At 35.9% G+C, this 18,299-nt stretch overlaps 1 protein-coding gene across 3 annotated transcripts in view; it reads left to right on the top strand.

Annotated features, from left to right (window-relative positions):
- The window catches only part of CNTNAP2 (contactin associated protein like 2), a 1,021,862-nt gene that overhangs the window by 545,396 nt on the left and 458,167 nt on the right, over window positions 1-18,299 (top strand). For all 3 annotated transcript variants that reach the window (XM_030970934.1, XM_030970935.1, XM_030970936.1), the window contains one exon: window positions 17,788-17,937. In XM_030970934.1, the coding sequence (XP_030826794.1) occupies window positions 17,788-17,937 (150 nt within the window). The remainder of the gene's footprint in view (window positions 1-17,787; window positions 17,938-18,299) is intronic.

Here is an 18,299-nt window from a genome sequence, read left to right as displayed (position 1 = left end):
ATTCCCCTTTTTTTTTCTTAAGAGCAATTCCACTTATGTTATATCTGATGTTCAAACATCTGTGTTTGTGCACCAGAATTATCAAAGACACTGGCTTAGATCTGGAGGTTTTGTATTTGGTACAAAACATTGTGTTTTACAGAAAGTAAATATCACAAGTTTCTTTTTTTTTTTAAACTAATACCTTAGTGAAAGAGCTGGAAACTTCTCTATTTTTCATCCTGATCTGAGTGGAGGAGGGGTTTGATTATTTTTGAAGTAGGAATGTATACTGCGGCCCGACTAAATTTCTCAACTAATTACAAGAAGATAAAGTATTTGTATTAACTGATACTTAAGAAGAACTGTAGGAGGGGTGAATATGAGATGAAGAAAAAGAAGATAACTGATTTTTTATGAGAGCTTTGCCTTTCGTTTTTTGCTAGTTTAGTGATAGTTCTTATACACGCATATACCCCTTCTCTGCACTGTCTTTTGTTTGCTGTCTGCTTAACTGAATTAATTAATTCTTTAGGATTTACCAAGAGTTGCTACTGAGGTGGCAGGTTAGCTGGTATTGTCATATGCTGTACGGCTCATGCATGCCCAAATCTAGCAAAAGGAGGAGGGGGACCTTACTGACAACTGTGGCTCCTCCACAACCTAAATACACAGAGGCCACAAAGCCTCCTCAGCAGCCATGTCATCATGGCCAATGTTTAATTATTTGAATAAGAACACTGACATTCATTTTGAATGAATGTCTTATTTTAGATACGTTGAAACCCCACAACTCTGCCTGGAGCTGATTTGTGTTTATGTGCTGTACTGTGAAACAATTTTTGGTAAAGGAAGGAGGAGACTTTGAAAATGTGAAGAATGTGACAATTTCAATTCTTGAAAAATTCCATTTCTTTGATCATAGAGGAGGAGAAAAAGCAAACTGCCAGTAATTTAAATATGATAATTTCTGTCATAAGTTGACAGCAAAGATGAACAAAAGAGACAGGAAATAGATGAAGACAGAGGAAAATTGAGGGCACAGAAGCAAGTGTATGCAGAGCTGGATAATGTCTGTTGAAACAATGTGACTTTGCCTGCTTTCTATAAATGCTCTTCAGCTAAATTAATCTAAGTCAGTTTTTTTTGGGCTTCTTTTTAACTTGGCTTATGAATGAACACTGGATCAGGAAAGTTTTTTTTCTCATCCCCGTAGTAAGATCATTTAATAATTTTTCTCCTTATACATATTTCTACAAATGTATGCTACAAAAACTAGTTAGAGAGAGGAAAAAAGAAGGCAATTGCTGAGGGAAACAGCAACACTAAGCTTGCTAGGCTAAGTACTCTTTATTTCCTACTTAGGATATCTGGTATAGAGTACTGTTGTAGTGTGAAGCATAGAGTACCATGGGCTATAACAAAGATACATCTGTAAGTGGATGCATATTGGCATATCCTTGCAGTATACAATTAAGTTCTAAAAGACCCTGCATGCTTTGATGAAGACAATTTTTAAACTCTTTTATATAAACAAAAAGAGTCAGAGGGAACTGGCAGGTTTTTATTGTTATTCTTGTTAAGTATTACCATTATTTTGTAGCAAAGTGGCAGGGGAGAGCTGTAGTTATAACTAGCACTTGTTTATTAAAACATTAATCATAAAAAAATTACTCCTTCTGTCCTTTGGTCCTGGTTTAAATTCTGAACTCACGTTCCTACAGCAGCAAATCCTATAATTGTCTGTGATAAAGGCTTGGTATATTCTTCTCTCTCTGAAAATGTAGACGTTAATTTTTAAACAAGTTACCATGCAAGTTACACCTACAGAGCAAATCACGTTTATGTTTTTGAGGAAGATAGGGGACAGGAGAGAATATGTCCCCAACTCTGCAGAGCATTAATGCATATGATTTACATCTACCATTTTTCCCCTGGTCTTTCACTCCCTGCATTTCCATGGCCTCTTCCTCTCATCTCCAGTCTGCACTGGTCTCAGCAGCCTGGTCCTGCTGCTGCTGCCAACAGCTGCCAGTGTCAGATGAGTCGCACCTCTGGGTGCCTTTGGAGGGGAGCTTAGGAAAGGAACAACCTTCAGAACCTCTTGGCCCACTGTCTGCTCAGCAAAGATGAAAACAGAGAAAAGAGCATATAAGTTTCTTTTTCATAATTGACATTAAATTTGCAAAAGTAATTTGAGAAAAGGCCCATCTTATGGAATATATGGCTACCCTGATCTCAGCACTGACATTGATCTAGTCCTTTACTGTCAGAAAATTTCCATGGATCATACATATGTTTCTGTCATGGTTTAATCCCAGAGAGCAGCCAAGCCCCACACAGCCACTTGCTCTCTTCCCCACCAGTGGGACTGGGGAGAAAGTTGGAAATGTAAAACCCAGAAAACTCGTGTGTTTAAAGAAAAACTGTTTAGTACGGAAAGAAAAAGCTCTACACACAAACAAAGCAAAACTGAGGATTAATTCAGTGTTTGTCATGGGCAGGCAGGTGTTCAGCCATCTCCAGCAGAGCAGGGCCCCACCACATGTAACAGTGACTTGGAAAGACAAACACCATCACTCAAAACATCCCCCTCTTCCTCCTTCTTCCCCCACTTTACATACTGAGCATGATGTCACATGGTCTGGAATGTCCCTTTGGTCAGTTTGGGTCACTTGTCCTGGCTGTGTCTGCTCCCAATCTCCCATGCACCCCCAGCTTCCTGGCCAGCATAAAAAAACATCTCTGTATTATCAAACCTGTGTTCAGCACAAGTACAAAACACAGTCCCACGCTAGCTACTATTAAAAAAATTAACTCTACTCCAGCCCAAACCAGTACAGTTTTGTAATAATTGTTTGAACTGTTAACTGTGATTCTTCATTTGCAATGTGCTTAGTCTCATTACATTTCATTATTTGAATACCTTGTACTTTAATCTAAAGTATCTTGAAGAAGTCTGCCCCACTGTCTATATAATCTCCTTGCACAATATATTTGGATTCATGATAGGAAAACTCAAATAAAAACACATGTACCACTAGCATGAAAGCCAGCTCATGGACGTAAGGCAGCTGGAAATTTCTGCTGTAAGTGTCATATTCATTTGCAAATAAGAACATGGCTCACTGGAGATTTTATTTCAACATGTTTCTGATGACAACAGAGTAGTCTGTAGACTTACAAGAAAACTTAGCTGCCACTGAAAAATAGATTCAAAGTAAACTATTTGCACTGTATATGTTTTGCACCTGTCTAGACCCCAGCCTGTGGAAACTTTTTATGGATATCTATGCGTCTTGTGTTAAAAATATACCCTGCACTTACTGCCATTTTTTCTAATTTCTTAGGTGCTTTATAGTCGTGTCCAATCGTGTGATATTTAAAGTGGAAAAAATGGTTTTTTAAGGTATTATTTTGACCCATTAGTAATATCTATAATTCTGTCATTTCAAGATTATACAGACCAAGTATTTCCAGAGGACTGACTTTCCTGTATTTTTGCTTTATAATTTTGAAATTTACTTATATGATCATTTTGGAAGATGCTAAGAAGCTTGCTTAAAAGCGCTGGGCCTGTAGAACATGTGTATATTTTAAATACTTTCTATTCCCCTGCCTTTCCCTTTACCTCCCTATAGAGCTAGCAGAGTTATCCAGTATTTGCACTATAGTCACTACTGTCATAAGTGTTTAGAAACAAACTGAAACACATTATAATGAATGGGCCTTCTCCACCATGTTTTATGAAAGTAAATTTTGTATGTTTTTAAATGTAACTCCAGGTACTCATTTTCTGCTGGAATAGCCCTGCTTAGATGACAAGTATATAGGTGCAAAACCATAGGAGAAATAAAATCCAGAATTCCCCCAACATTGCTATGTCATACTCAACGCATTAAAAATTGGCAAAACGGGCCAAGAATTATTGACAAACAAACCATCCTTCCTGCTGTTAACATGGATCCTCTGTTTTTAACTCAGAAGCCTACTCTTTCATTTTAGTTTCAAAAAAAACAAAACTCAGGAAATGGGGAAAGGTTTGAAGCTGAATCGAGGTCTTCAATTCTCCTGACAGGAGATTATGTCCCACATTCACATTAAGGAATTGCAGATTCTTAGAAGTGTAATTACTAAGGATGTTTAATTTGATGTTAGCAGTACCAGGAGTACATGTGCATGTTCCATATGACTGCAGTCAGAAAAAGAAGAGCATCAGAATTCAAATTGTTATCCAGATTAAATTCTTTTTACTTTTCATTTGAGCCAACTTCCAGATTTTCCATCAAAAGGCAAGGTTCATCACACTTTCTCAATGCTAGACCTGAATACCTTTATCATAACCAACCTCATTAATTCAGCAGGAGCAACTTCTCCCAAAGCATGATATTTCTATGGAAACCTGGAGAAAGTTCCTCCTTCTGGCTTAGACATGATTTTCTGAAGCACTGAATGAACTGGTGATTTCTAGGGCATAGTAACAATAAGAACAAATGTAACATTGCAAAGATATAAACTACATGAAGAGTGACTGAGCATGATTCCGACTGTAAGCCTGAAACTAGTATGTGGAGCTGAAATGGTTTCTCCATTACCATGTCTTAAGAGAATGAAATTAAACAATGAGGACTTTGGTTGGTTCCTGATTTTCTGTACCGCAAAGTCCTTAGAAAATGAGCTACAACAATTGTCAGCCTTCTGTAATAAATCAACATTTAATTACAAGTTTGACAGGTCATAGAAGTTTAAAAAGAAGTTGGCAAATTCAGAACAAGAAGGTTTATCAAGCTACCCTTATTTTCTGTGTTGTTTAACCTAATCCTAAACAAAGTTGCGTGTCAAGTTTTTCTAAACAGCTGGCTAAATTATTGTGCACTGAAAAACTTAAAAAAGCAACGTAGAGATAAATTATTTTAGTAAAAGTATTATTTAAAGTTTTTTACTTCTACCAGTATTCCTGTCAGTAAGGGTATTTGATTTCCATTTACATGCTTGGAATCTGATATGGGGCTTTATTATGATTTTTTCATCAAACCAAAACAACATTAGTTACACCATCAAATTTTCAGAAAGGTTTTGTTTAAAAATCCATTTCCAGATGGTCTCTGTGATATGAAGGCAATCATGCATGAAACAACAGATTTACTATGGTAAATATGTTTATTTACTTATTTATTTACTGTGGATTTTGAGGACAGATGCAAAGTTGTTGTTATTTTATAGTGTATTTTATTGTTGAAGTTGCTTTGTATCAGTAATGAACAAGGAGAATTAAGGAATAAAATCGTCATGTTCACATTTTTAGTAGGTCAGAAAATAATTGTATCTCAAACTGTCTCTTTCAAAGGGATATTTTAGGGAATTTGGGAAAACACAGTAAGTCCCTAATAGAATTAATTTAATATTCAAATTACTTAGCTTTTTATTTACTAATTTTTTATCAAATCCCTTGTGGTAATTATTTTAAAAATAGTTTAATTTTAAATCATAATTTAGGTTTTTGGGTTTTGTTTTCCTCGTTTCTCGCTAGAACAACAAATGATAGTTCTGCAGAGTGCTAATTTTTAAAAGTAGCATCCATTCACAGAGTCATTTCTTGACATGCTGGCCTTTCAAGAATTACTGCAGAGCAACTAGTTCTGGTAACTTTTCTGTAATGTGTGTATGTTCTGTAAAATTAGTGTGTTCTATAAAATTAGTGTTTAGAATAAAACATTAAAAAAATATTTTCTTTTTTTTTTTTTTTTTTTGTTCTTGGTTTTGGGAAGAGGAGGGGTTTATCATCAGATGTCAAATGGCTAACTGAAATTATGGATCCTCTGAATGAGAATAGGCTCTCTAAGGTGGCTTGGCCCCATCAGTCCCTTACCAGAGTCCAGGCCACCATCAGGGGTGCAGGTGTCAGCAGCTGCTCCTGTCACAGGCAGAATGGGGTGCTCAGCAGTGTTTAACTGACAGTGTCACAAGGCCTTTAGCAAGAGTGAACTGAGTGATTTATCACAATTCAGCTTATGAGTTGCATAGTTCAATCATCCATCTTCATAAAATGCTGGTGACAGCCTCTACTGTGCATCAGAATGTTGCTAACCCAAGTATGATGCAAAGATAATATGTTTTCATGATTTATTGCCTGTGGGTCCTGTAATTACTAATTATGCATATGACAGACCACCTAATGCATAAAATGCAGCAGAAAACCTGCAATGAAAAATTATAATAGCAGTGCAGATCAAATTCTTATTGAAAAGAAACTTTATGGTAAGGAGGGAGATGAAATTTTCTGACCCCAAAAAAACCCCATATTTGCATTAGGAATTTTTAATAAAACTGCAGAAAAGGAAAAAAAATCTACTAGATTTTAACCTCTCTATTTTCCATTGTGGTCTCACTTCTTATTTAAAAACTAATGGAATTTTTAACAGGGCAGTGGACAGAAAATAAAAATTGGAAAAGACACCATAATTAAATATAATTTATGAAGTGTCACCTTATTCCTAAGTGTCACAGACAGACTAAACTATTAATTTCCTAATCTTTTCAGATCAGACAAAATTTCTGGTAAAATTTATTTCTTCCTTTGCCTACTAGAACAAAGACAAAATTAAACTAATATAAAGACATTGGTGAAGTAAAAAGCAATAATAAAGTGGTTATTACAGTTGTGCGGTCAGCAAAGAGCTTAAAAAGCTTTTGAAGTGTGTGTTAGTACTGTAAGAAAACTGTTGAACTGTTAGAATCTATCATTTTCCCCCTTAACAAAATGCCTGAAGGAAAAAGAAACAAAAAACAAAATTGTAATCTATGTACAACCTTCATACTTGAGTTAGACTCTTTGGCTTCAGTGCCTTCTTTAGAAATTTTAAAAAATAAATTCTATAAAAATTCTATTAAAACTTGCCTACTCTGCAAGCTGCTGGTCCTTCTATTCACACAAAGATCAATGCAGATACAGAAGTGGAGCTGCATTTCGGGGCAGAAGTTTGTTCTAACAACTTACTTGATGCTCAGGAGTTACTAATTTAGGTTGATTCCCCCACTGTCAGAACAGATTCAGTAATTATGAGTGGATATAGTATATGTAACCTGAGTTGGGAGCAATATTTTTATCATGAAATCTAGTAGTAATGGTGACCGGGAAAAGTGAGTGCCTCTCCATTATAAGGATTTCAGTTATCACAGGATGGTAGGTGTGAAGGATACTGCAGCTTATCTAATCCAGCTCCATGAAAACCTGGGGGTTTCTGTATGTTGGCCTAAATTCTCATCTGGTACAGATACTTGGAAGTTCAGGACTTTGACAGAGGCATCTTTAATTAGCTCACCATTGCAATTTCCTCATCAGTGACATTGACCCCAGCTGAACTCCCTGTACCAAAAGGACAGAGAGATATTTGTTTGTCTCTTTATTATTATTATTACTGTTATTGTTATTGTTATTTTATTTCTGAGACATATGATTTCAGAGTTGTAATGATAACATGACAGTTTCAGACCTCAATCCCTCTGACACTGACTAGCAGATACTTACATTATGTGCATATGAGTATGCATCTGTGTGTTTCCCATGTCAGATCTCCCAGTCTCCTATGAATTATACTGACAGGGCTGCTCTGTTCCTGACTCTCCTCTCTTACAACCAATGGATTCATTCTACATTTCAAAGGTAGCTCCTCTAGGACCCAGCACTGTAACTGCTTAGCTCTGTTCTCGCTGCTGTACTGAAAGATCCGCTGCTGTGTGGCTGTATTTGACAGAACTGCCTTTTCTCACTTACCGCGTATGAAGTCATTCCTCATTTTCCACAAGTCTAGGGAAACTCCACTGACATTCACAGTTCATCTAATGCTATATTAAGGAGCAGCAAAATAGGGCACTGTATTTGAAGAACAGATGGTCTGATACCTTTTCAAAGGTGTGAGGTTGTCATTTAAACAATGTATTCCTCTTGACAACCCCTAGTGAAAAATGCATGTGAGAAGGAATGCTGCCATATCAAACTGGCAGGGAGGCAGAGGAGCTGGAGGCATTTTCAAGTTTCTTCACTTCTTAGAACTTCTTTTATGCTGAAAGGCTACTTCTATTAGATACTTTCTCGTACATATGAACACAGGAAATACACACTTAAACCTAGGACAGAATAAAGGACAGAGTCAGAGTACAGGCTATCTTGACACTGAGATCTAGCTTGCATTTCCAACAGCAGTCTATGAAAGGCAATATTCAGTAAAATGTAAAGCAGTCATACAATGCTAGCAATTCTGTACAATTTTAAATTACGTTTTATGGTTTTCTTGGAAAATCACTCTCTAAGATCCAAATACTTTTGTTGTGTCTGCCTTTGAGACAGAATATATTTTATGTTTACATGCTACTGTGCTCTTAACAAAGAAGACAGAATGTATAATAATAATATTGTCCTGTACAGACAGGACAAGAGGACATAGCCTCAAGCTGTGCCAGGGGAGGTTCAGACTGGATATCAGGAAGAATGTTTCCACTGAAAGTGTGTTTAAACATTGGAACAGGCTACGCAGGGATATGGTGGTGTCATCATCTCTGGAAGCGTTCAAGGAACAACTGGAAATGGTACTTAGTGCTGTGGTTTAGTTGCCATAATGCTGCTCAGTCAAAGGCTGAACTCAATGATCTTGGAGGTCTTTACCAGCTTTTGTGATTCTATTATTCTGTTAAAAATAACTTTAGTTCAGAAAGTGGATCATTTGAAATTATCATTATTTTAAGACTTTTTTGTTGTCGCTAATGTGAGAAACAACTGCTCACTTTGAAAATTTAAAAAGGTTTATTAAACCTTGACAAAAATACAACAAAGGACTACATAAGGAAAAAGCTGCAGCACTGGGAACTGCCCTCATGGATACCACGTGGTCGGTTCATCTTCAAGATGGATGCTCAGTCTTTTATACCCCTGGGGGGTTGCATCAGCTAGCCCAGCCCTCCCCAAGTCTGTCAGTCAGCTCTTCTTTGCCATTTATCGGTGGAGACTGCTTTCTTGTAACTTGATTGGAAGGTCAGGTGTTGCCATGCTGCACCCCCTAAGCTTTTCCATTCTTTCCATTCCCAACTGGGCCAGGTAAGGGACACGTGTGCAGCCTTCTTTTTTACCTGTCCTAGACAACCCAGGCTGTCCGATGGCAACAATACAGGGGGGAAAGGGAACTATGGGTAGAACAGAGACCATCTAAACTACAATAACATAACTATACATCACCAAAGCTTCTCTTAATATTCACACAATAGTTACCTTTTAATTGTGAGAGCCAGTCGTTTCATTATCCATCTATAACAGCTAAGAATGTTATTGTTTATTTTTCTCTGTCAGCTTTCTGGTTTTGAAAAGATACACCTACTTAACACAACAGAAATAGGGATCTGTGACAGCAACTACACACAAATTATGGAGAAAATATTTTCTTCTTGTGGCAAGGAGTGTCTTGGAGTTTTCCCTTGCAGAGTGCTATGGCGGGGTTTAATCGCTTTTTCCTTAGGGATCCTGATAGAAGAGAACAGGCTGTTTTCCTTTTGAATCAAGATCCCAATGTACAAAGCAGATGCTTTCAACATTTTAGACCTGGCTCTGTCTTCAGTAGCAAGCAGTGCAGCACAATAGGAGTGAATAACAGAGCAGAACAATTCATGCTGAGACCTCAAAGTCCATGCAAAGTCATTTGCACATGAGTTGGACTTTGTGAGCTTGGGCTTAGTTTCATCTGGAGAAAATACAGCCCTCAGGCGTGGAGACTTACTAATACAAAACTAAGTCCACTATGTGGGGACAACTGCAAGATTTGCTCTATGCACACACTTCAGCAACAAACTAAGTTTACATATAAACCTTTACCTCCACCTCTGTAGGACCCTGGCTCATGCACAAAACTGTCCTCTGCTGTGCGAAGTTCTCTGCATTTCTTTTTGGCTGGAGAACTGGTCTGCAGCAAGGTTGAGTCCAGCCTCAATGTGTCAGTAACAGGGTTTTAACCACCCTATGGAAAGTCATTCGAAGAAAATCAGTTTTCATATGTAGCACTGTTTGGTTCTGGCAGTGGAGTATTCTGGTTTTTGTTGGTTTTTGTTTTTTTAAGAGGCTTTAAATAAAAATTGTTGTATGTAGCTTGAATTTAATTGGAAATAGATCATGAAGAAACACTAATAAATCAGTCATTAGTATTTGCTAGATAACGCCAACATTTAGTAATTTTTTCTGGTGGGAGCAGTGGGTTTGATTTTCTACAGTTCATGCCCCTGGAACAGAGGCAGAGGTATGAGCAAATCCTTGTAAAAAGTGCTATATTTAATTTAGAAGAAAAAATTGCAATGTTTCTCGTATTTGTTGTGAGGGCCCTACATACAACGAAGACAAAACTATAAACATATAATAAATTGTATATAATATAAATATATCTATAAATATATAAAATATAAATAAAATGTATATAATATAAATATAAAGGTAAAATTAATTGTATAATAGTATTAAGTTACAAAAGAGGGCTGCTACGCAAATTTCCTCTTAAAAACTGCAGCCTAGAGCTTTCTGTATCTTCTAAGCAGGAGCATAATGAAAGTGTTACAGGTGCTGATTTGAAAGTATTGCCAAATGAGCAACATAAAAGGTGGTTTTGTGTACCACAAGTTAAGTGATAAAGCTCAGTCTCCTCTTCTCCCATCATATACTTCAAACTCTCAGTCATGCATTGATGACCACAAAAGATGTATTGAAAGAACTGTTTGAATATCTTAGACATATTTAGGCTTCACTTTGCCAGAGTACTTTAAGATGTTCACCCTTGAGTAATCTCCTACTAAAAAATGTTTTTTAAATATTCTTGTTGATTCAAAGCCCAGGCTGGTAAGCTTGTCTCGAGCATTTAAAATATCAAAACAATGTTACACTCAATTTTAGCTGTTGGTCTGGAAATGTCAATTTCCTTTTAGTTCCATGGAGGTTTTTTTCTGCTTTTTCTGTACCTGCTTTTTTTCTTACCAACAAAACCCTCTGCACTGAGTTCTGTTCTGTTTGCAATTAAGTATGCTGCTTACACCAAAGTGAAACTGTTTAAGTTGGGAACTAGTGAGAAAATCTAGGGAAATACCACTAGTCTATGCTTCTGAATCTTCCCTGAATACTTCAGTATTGTGAAATTAAAAGTTACAGATCCACTTTCCTCCCCTGTCTGGAATATCTACTTATTTTATTTTTTTACATTGTTTAGCCAGCATGAATGTGCCAAGAATAAGAACTTTCTCTGTCATGGTTTTGTAGGCATCTGAACTTTATTAGTCCAAAGATAAGACAAAATACTGTTGCTCTATTCTTTTCAAATTTAGCCCTGCATATAATAAATATACAATAAATATAAATAATTGTAGTGGTACAAGAGGGTTTCAAATTCAGAAAGGCCTTCCCAAATAAAGTTAAATGAAGTACGACAGAATAATAGCCACAAACCAAGTATCTTAAAGTTTCATAAGATGGAAAGTACTGGTTAGCTCGCTTATCAAAATATTAAGATGCTTAGCATATAAAAATAATAGTGCAGTATGGTATCTAGCAGATGATGATTAAAATTATAAAATTAAGTTCAAGATTTATAAGTATAACGATGTTTCTAAGATGGTTTACTTCTTATAATTCACAAGGGAAAAAAAAACCAATTTTCCAGAAAAAAAATGTGGAGGTTTCTTTTATAAATTGTGTATGTAGGATAAAGCGGAGTTAAATTGCCAGATTTGATTACAATTATTGACATTGCTTGACTCCTAATAATAGATCATATTTTGCATTAGCATGTTCCTAGTTTTAAGTAAAGAAAGTTGATTTTTTTTTCTAGGTACTCTTAGATCTGGGTAAATGCCTTCAAGTCTCAATGATGATGATTGTTTGGGTATGGGGGAACAATGTTGTAAGGTAATTATAGTGTTGCCAGCTGAAAGGCAGATAAAGCTAGATGCTGCTCTGCAAATAGTTTTGGGGAGCTCAGAACAGTTATGCTAAATAATAAGTAATACGCTAAGTTAACATTTTTATAGATATTTTTATAATACACTAAGTTTTATTAGTGATGGTCACTCATGGATAATGTGTGACCATTGCCTGTTTCTTAGTAAAGATTAATCCAGGAGCCATTCATGGAGGTGATTGCCATTGAGCAAGTGTCTTATGTAATTCCAGGGCACAGATTGCATTTTGAGAACCAACATTTTCTGATGTGATATTGACTGGAATAGAGAAAGAAGACAGTTGCAAAAGTTGTGTTTGATCTCTAGCAGCAGTCTTTCTGCAAGCTGAAACACATATCAATATTCTATTTTCCAAGTGTATGTATTTTCATGTCTAAGGCAAAATTTAACAATTTAATTTTATTTTTTAATGAGAATAAAGAATGCGTGAAGAAGAGAAGAGAGAGGAGAGAAAAATCCTCTGTTGGAAAAGTAAAAATTGTTTCAGAAGTTGCACAAGATTCTACAAGTTTATAAACTTAGAATTTGTAAATGTCATTAAAGTGTAAACTTTATTTTGTCTGTTTTTATTACTTTTCAGTAAGAGAACAAAAATAAATCTTTATGAATTTGACCATTATTTGACAGGTTTATGGTTCGTTACATTAAAATCGCTAGTAGCCAAGCCTTTTATAAGGATATTTTTGAATATTATAAAGACTCTGCAGCATTGTAGATTTATGTATTTGTTGTATTTTCTGTTTCCTGCACAACAGTATTAACTGTGGAAACAAGAAAATTACCTGCCCTTTCAAAAATGAGTCCTATACACACAAGGCTAGAGATACATATAAAGCTGAATTCTCATTTTTTCTTCTCTGGAGAATGTTATGTTTAACTTGCAGAGCAAAACCAGTATAAATTAGATATCACCAACAGACAAAATTGGAACATTTTTCCAACTATTCACCTTAAAAAAGAACTCTGAGCTTAAACATGAGGATAAAATTTAACATAGCTGCTTTGTTTCTGTTGGAGAACAAGGTTTTCCATCATCAAAATACCTTCAAGGACTGCATTTTACACTGTCTTATATTATTGCTCATCGGGATAGCCAAAAAACTAATAAAAATTAAAAACATATTTTTTGAATCAAAAGTCCTATAACAAATTATATACTTAGATAGCTTATTGAAGAAACTATCTAAAATATTATTTTTGGAGGAGCTGTGATTTTGCTTTTCCAATTTAAAATTACAATTAACTAAATAAAAAAAAAAAGCACAGCTCATGTAATTACATCTGGTGATTATATTTTATCTTTTTCTGATTGAATATTCATGGCATATACTGCTGTATATTTGAACACAGCTGAATGTTTCAAACCAAACTCTGTTGGCTGTTTTTCTTATAGTCAGAAACACTAGTGCAAAGTTGTACTGAGTTGGTGAGGGATTAGCCAGGAATAACAATTATGAACATCCTGAAATGTCATTCTGTCTGGCTAAAGTGAAAACAATAATAAACCTTTCCCTCTGTCTTCAGGTTGAGTATTAAGAGCTTCATCTCCTAACAGAATATGCAAGAAATTACAATACGGAATATTTACTACAGCAGTGGGAACTAAAAACCCATGTGCAGCTGCATAGCCTTGCATTGCTCCAGTGATTCAGGAAGATAATGATGATATTCTTTCCTTGTTTTCTTCTTTACATTTAAAGTAAATTTTGGATTACAGTCCTATATCAAAATTAAGAAAAGGTTCTGTTCTGATGTGGCAGATGTTATGGTGTTAACTTCAGAAGAATTTTGTCCAGGTACATCAGTAGATTGTATAAGCTAGCACTCATTGGTAGTCACTGCATGGGTCAGTACCTTTGAAAGGAAGATTTGATCACACAAGGTTATCCATAGAAGAATTTGAGACTTTTGCTACTATAGTTTTCCCTGAGGCAAAACTCAACCAGATGTTATCTTTCTGAATTCTCCATTATGTATTAAACCCTTGTACTTTTTTAGTATTCGTTAATCTAGTTCTTCTTCCATGTATGTAATAAGCAAAACATCTGTTTCTTCTTGTTCAATCAAAGTGCCTAACTCAAGAGTCCTACTTTTTAAATAATGTCATTTAAATAGAAATCCTACATAGAGAGAATGCATTTCATTAAGATATTTAATTTGCATATGAAACCATTTTTTCAGAACTCAGTAGGGAATTTGTGGTGGCAGCAATATGTATTTCTTTTTATTTTTTTCTTTCAACTTGCATACTCAAAAAAGAAGTAAGAAGAAAAGGAATGCAAATAAATATATGTATCAGCTCAGATGAGGAAATTAAACTGCAATGAGAAACCATCATTGTGCATTTGGGATGTAGGTAATCCTAAAATTTCCACCTAAAAATTCTTTTATTGTAAGGTGACATGATCTACTCTTATTAATGAGTCTTGGTTTACAGAAAGATCTCAGCAAGCAAAAAATAATCTTTATATACATGAGTCTTGTAATAAAACATTACAATAGAAACAGGTCATGCAGCTCTACAAATGTATCCCTTATTATATATGTATATATATATAGAATACATCATATATCCCAATAATAATTTAAATTCCTGACACAAATCATTGTGCCATTTATAAAGGAGGCTTAACACTAGTGCTACTAATACACATTAATAAAAAATCAGATAAAAACAGTGGCAGAGATAAAAAGTGCTTTTAGTGTTTTGACTGGGGAGCAAAATTCTGTAAAGACAACAGTGAGTATATGCTGAATAGTAATGAGCAATCCTCATTAGTATTCATCAGTAAACTCAACAGAAAAAAAATGTACCAGTAAGTTTTCTAAGCAAACATAAAATTGTACAAGAATTTTTGAGACAACTTTGAGCCAGAACAGTTGGGAATATTACTGTCATACTGCAAAGCTCCATGAGGATGGGTAATACCTTTAGCTAAGTAAACAGCCTTAATTTATTATTATTATGTATCAATACACTGAAGAGTTCATAAAGCAGAAACAGTGTCATCTTTCAGGGACTGACAGGAATGATGCTAACTTGTAGGGGCAGATATTTTTAATACATTAAAACAACAATTCTTCTCCAATCATGCCTCTAGCAAGCAGCTTACAGACAGCAGTGTGTCCCCTTGCTAAATCTTGCTAAATGCTGTGCACATGGAGAGAATGCATGAAATCACTTTTGCTCTTAACCTGCAGCTCTCCTCATGGTCTCATTTCGTGATCTGCTCAGGAGAACCACCTGCTCTGCTCATCCACCTTCCCTCCACCTGCTTTTTGCCTTGAGTCATTGTAATGTTCAGTTTCTCAGCGTGCTGCTGGTGAGCTTGGGGGGTTTTCCCTTTGCTGCACATGGGGACAGCCCAGTACAAACACAAAATACAAAAGTACAGACTAAAATAACTGAAGTATTTTGCATCTCATGCCATATTTAACTTTAAAAACTTTTCTCATTAGTACTTTCAGTTCATTATTTTATGAAGGAGTATCCTCAAGAGGTGAGGATGGTGAGCTTAGCCTTATTATATGAAATACAGTGAATTTCCAATTTCATAGTACAGTCATCTGTCTCTAGCTCCATCAGTTGTCATGGTGGGTTCTCTCGCTCCTACTCCTCAACAGGGCAAGGACTGAGAATTTCATGGAGTGAGATAAAGACAGGGAGATCATGTACCAATTACAGTTGCAAGCAAAACAGACTCAGCTTGTGAAAATTAATTTAATTCATTGCCAATTAAAATAGATCTAGGTAGTGAGAAACAAAGGCAATCATTAAAACAACACCTTTCTTCCTCCTTCTTCTTGAAGCTCAACTTCCTCGGTCACAACTCCTCTGCATCCTGTTGCTGAGCAGCACAGGAGGGGATGCACGGGTAAGACCAGGACTCTGCTGCTCCTGCTCTCTTGAGCTGTTGCTCTGCTCTGGTGGCCAGAGCCCCTCCTTTCCCTGCTCCCACTCTCCCTTGGAGCTGGCAGGGCCGTTTCTGCCCTGTTTTCCCTCACCTCTCCCTGCCTGGGGCTGAGGGGCTTGGCTGTGCTCAGCTGTGCAACTTCTTGTCTCATATACAAGAGGTGTCTTGGTTTCTGCACTGTCCCCCTTTCCGGAGAGTGTTTTAGCTATACCTCCCTTTGTGATGAACAGCTCATGCCACTGCTTTTTGTGCCCCGTGTTTTGATAGCCAATTCTTAATTTTTGTCCAGGAGTCTCTAATGGTTGTTATTCAGTTCAAGGTCATTCTAAATACCTTGATAAAAATATAAAATAGATTTTTTTTAATATTAGGTCATCTCAGGCTGGAAAATTGGGATTTTAAGTATGTTCTGATAAGCTGCAGTTGTAGTAGCACACGCTGTAACAAATTTGGTTTTGAAGTCCATAAATAATTGTGTAATTTTCTTTCTTAGTTTATTATCAATAAAAATTTTATCTATGTTATAATTACATGTTTTTCAGTTTCTTCTTTTTCAGGAGCAATGAAAATAGAGAAAGATCTTACAAACAAAGAAAAATTCCCTCATATTTGGTATATTAGGGCTTTGTTCTTACTCTAGATTGAATAAGCTTACAAGCTTTAGTAGTAACATTTCTTACTGATGCATTTTCAAGAGGCTTCTGCCACTTTTATTCATACTAATAAATTTTCTAAGAATATTATGAGAAGAGCCTCTTATTTTATTTCACAACTTGATTTCATATTTTAAACAAAGATGCGAAAACACTAGGGAAAAAAAAAATCATCCAATGTTTAGGTATATCTCTTTGCTGTGACTACTGTTCTTTGTTCATGGAAGGTAACATTCTTTTGAATATTTTGAGAAGTTATGTTGCATTATACTTCTGCTGACATTTTGCTTTCCACTTAATTTTAGAAACAACTTATTACATTGCATTGTGCTTTATTTTGGCAAATGACATTTTGCTAAGGTGACTTTATCTAGGTGGAGAAAATATTGCTTGTAAGAGATGCCAAAATTTGCAGTTTGCTTTTACTCCAGCATTTGCTACTCACTTGCTGACCCAGCATAACCTGTCTGCATGGAAATGAGTAGAACAAACCAGCACCCTTTGGCAGTTCTTAATGTGCCAAGCAAACTGGCTTTCTGCCAGCTGCTGGAGACAACATTAGAAGTATACAACTTCTGTGGGTTTTAAAAGATCTGAATGAATGAACAATTCCATCTGCTTCACTGCTGCCAGTATTTGGAGGATGGTCCTCCCATAAGATTGTGAGGTTTTCAGACATTTGCTGGTTTTGAAGTCCCTCTGTGATAATATCTTCCTCTGTCTTCATCTTCTCTGAGTAGCCTGACATCCCAATTAGCTGTGAATTCACCACCTACCTGAGCCTTTTCCCCTCCTATTTTTACTTTCCTTTTTCTTGGAAATATCTATAACAATATCTGCCTAACATGAGCATAATGTGCCCTTTGGCACTCTTACTCACTATAGTTAAATGGATGAATCGATATCTTTTTCTTCTCAGCTTAATCATAGAAACAATTAAGACATATTCTTTATTAATAAAATGCAGAATATGGCCATTTGATAGGAAAGGTGAGTGATAACATCTATAGTTAGATACTGTTATGCCTGTGAGCTGGACACTTCAGTAGTTCCAAGACTTGTATTTATGATATAATGTGGATTTCTTTGTAATTACCACTTTAATGACAATACCTCGTTAGCCCACTAAAATGATTTCATTTCTGCAGTAACCTTTATTAAACCTTATATAATGAGCCTGTGAAAGAGTCACACAAAACACATAGAGATAGTTAATATTGGAGTAAGTAAAATGTTGCAATGTGTTTTTCTGTTCTTCACAGGGTCTGGTCTCAATGATGGGCAGTGGCATGAAGTTCGGTTCCTGGCTAAGGAAAACTTTGCTGTCCTCACCATTGATGGCGATGAAGCTTCAGCTGTTCGAACCAACAGCCCTCTACAAGTCAAGACGGGAAAAAAATATTTCTTTGGAGGTAAAAAAATGTCAGAGCAAATACATGCCTGAAGTGCTGTTGTCTTTTAATGTATATAACAGGTGAAACGGAGGTCAGGATGTAATTCATTTATGTGTATCCTAATATGGGGTAAAAGCCTAGGTGTGCAATACTAAACTTAATTTCACTTTCAATCTAACTTGGAATGATTTCTCAGATCTCTGAACATTTCAGAGAAAGGGGACTTGATAGCTTAAACAAAAGGCACCAAGTGGAGAAAATAAAATTTTTAAGTTTGAAATCCTGAAGAGGAAAAAAAAAGAAATAATTGTTCAGGACAGGCCCTGATTTTTTTTTTTTTTTGCTGGTTTTTAAGCTCTGTCATGATTGTGTATAATTGA

This window comes from Camarhynchus parvulus, chromosome 2 (genome assembly GCF_901933205.1).
Source record: "Camarhynchus parvulus chromosome 2, STF_HiC, whole genome shotgun sequence".
NCBI lineage: Eukaryota > Metazoa > Chordata > Aves > Passeriformes > Thraupidae > Camarhynchus > Camarhynchus parvulus.
Note: the sequence above shows the minus strand (reverse complement) of the source record. Positions and strands in the feature narration are given on the sequence as shown.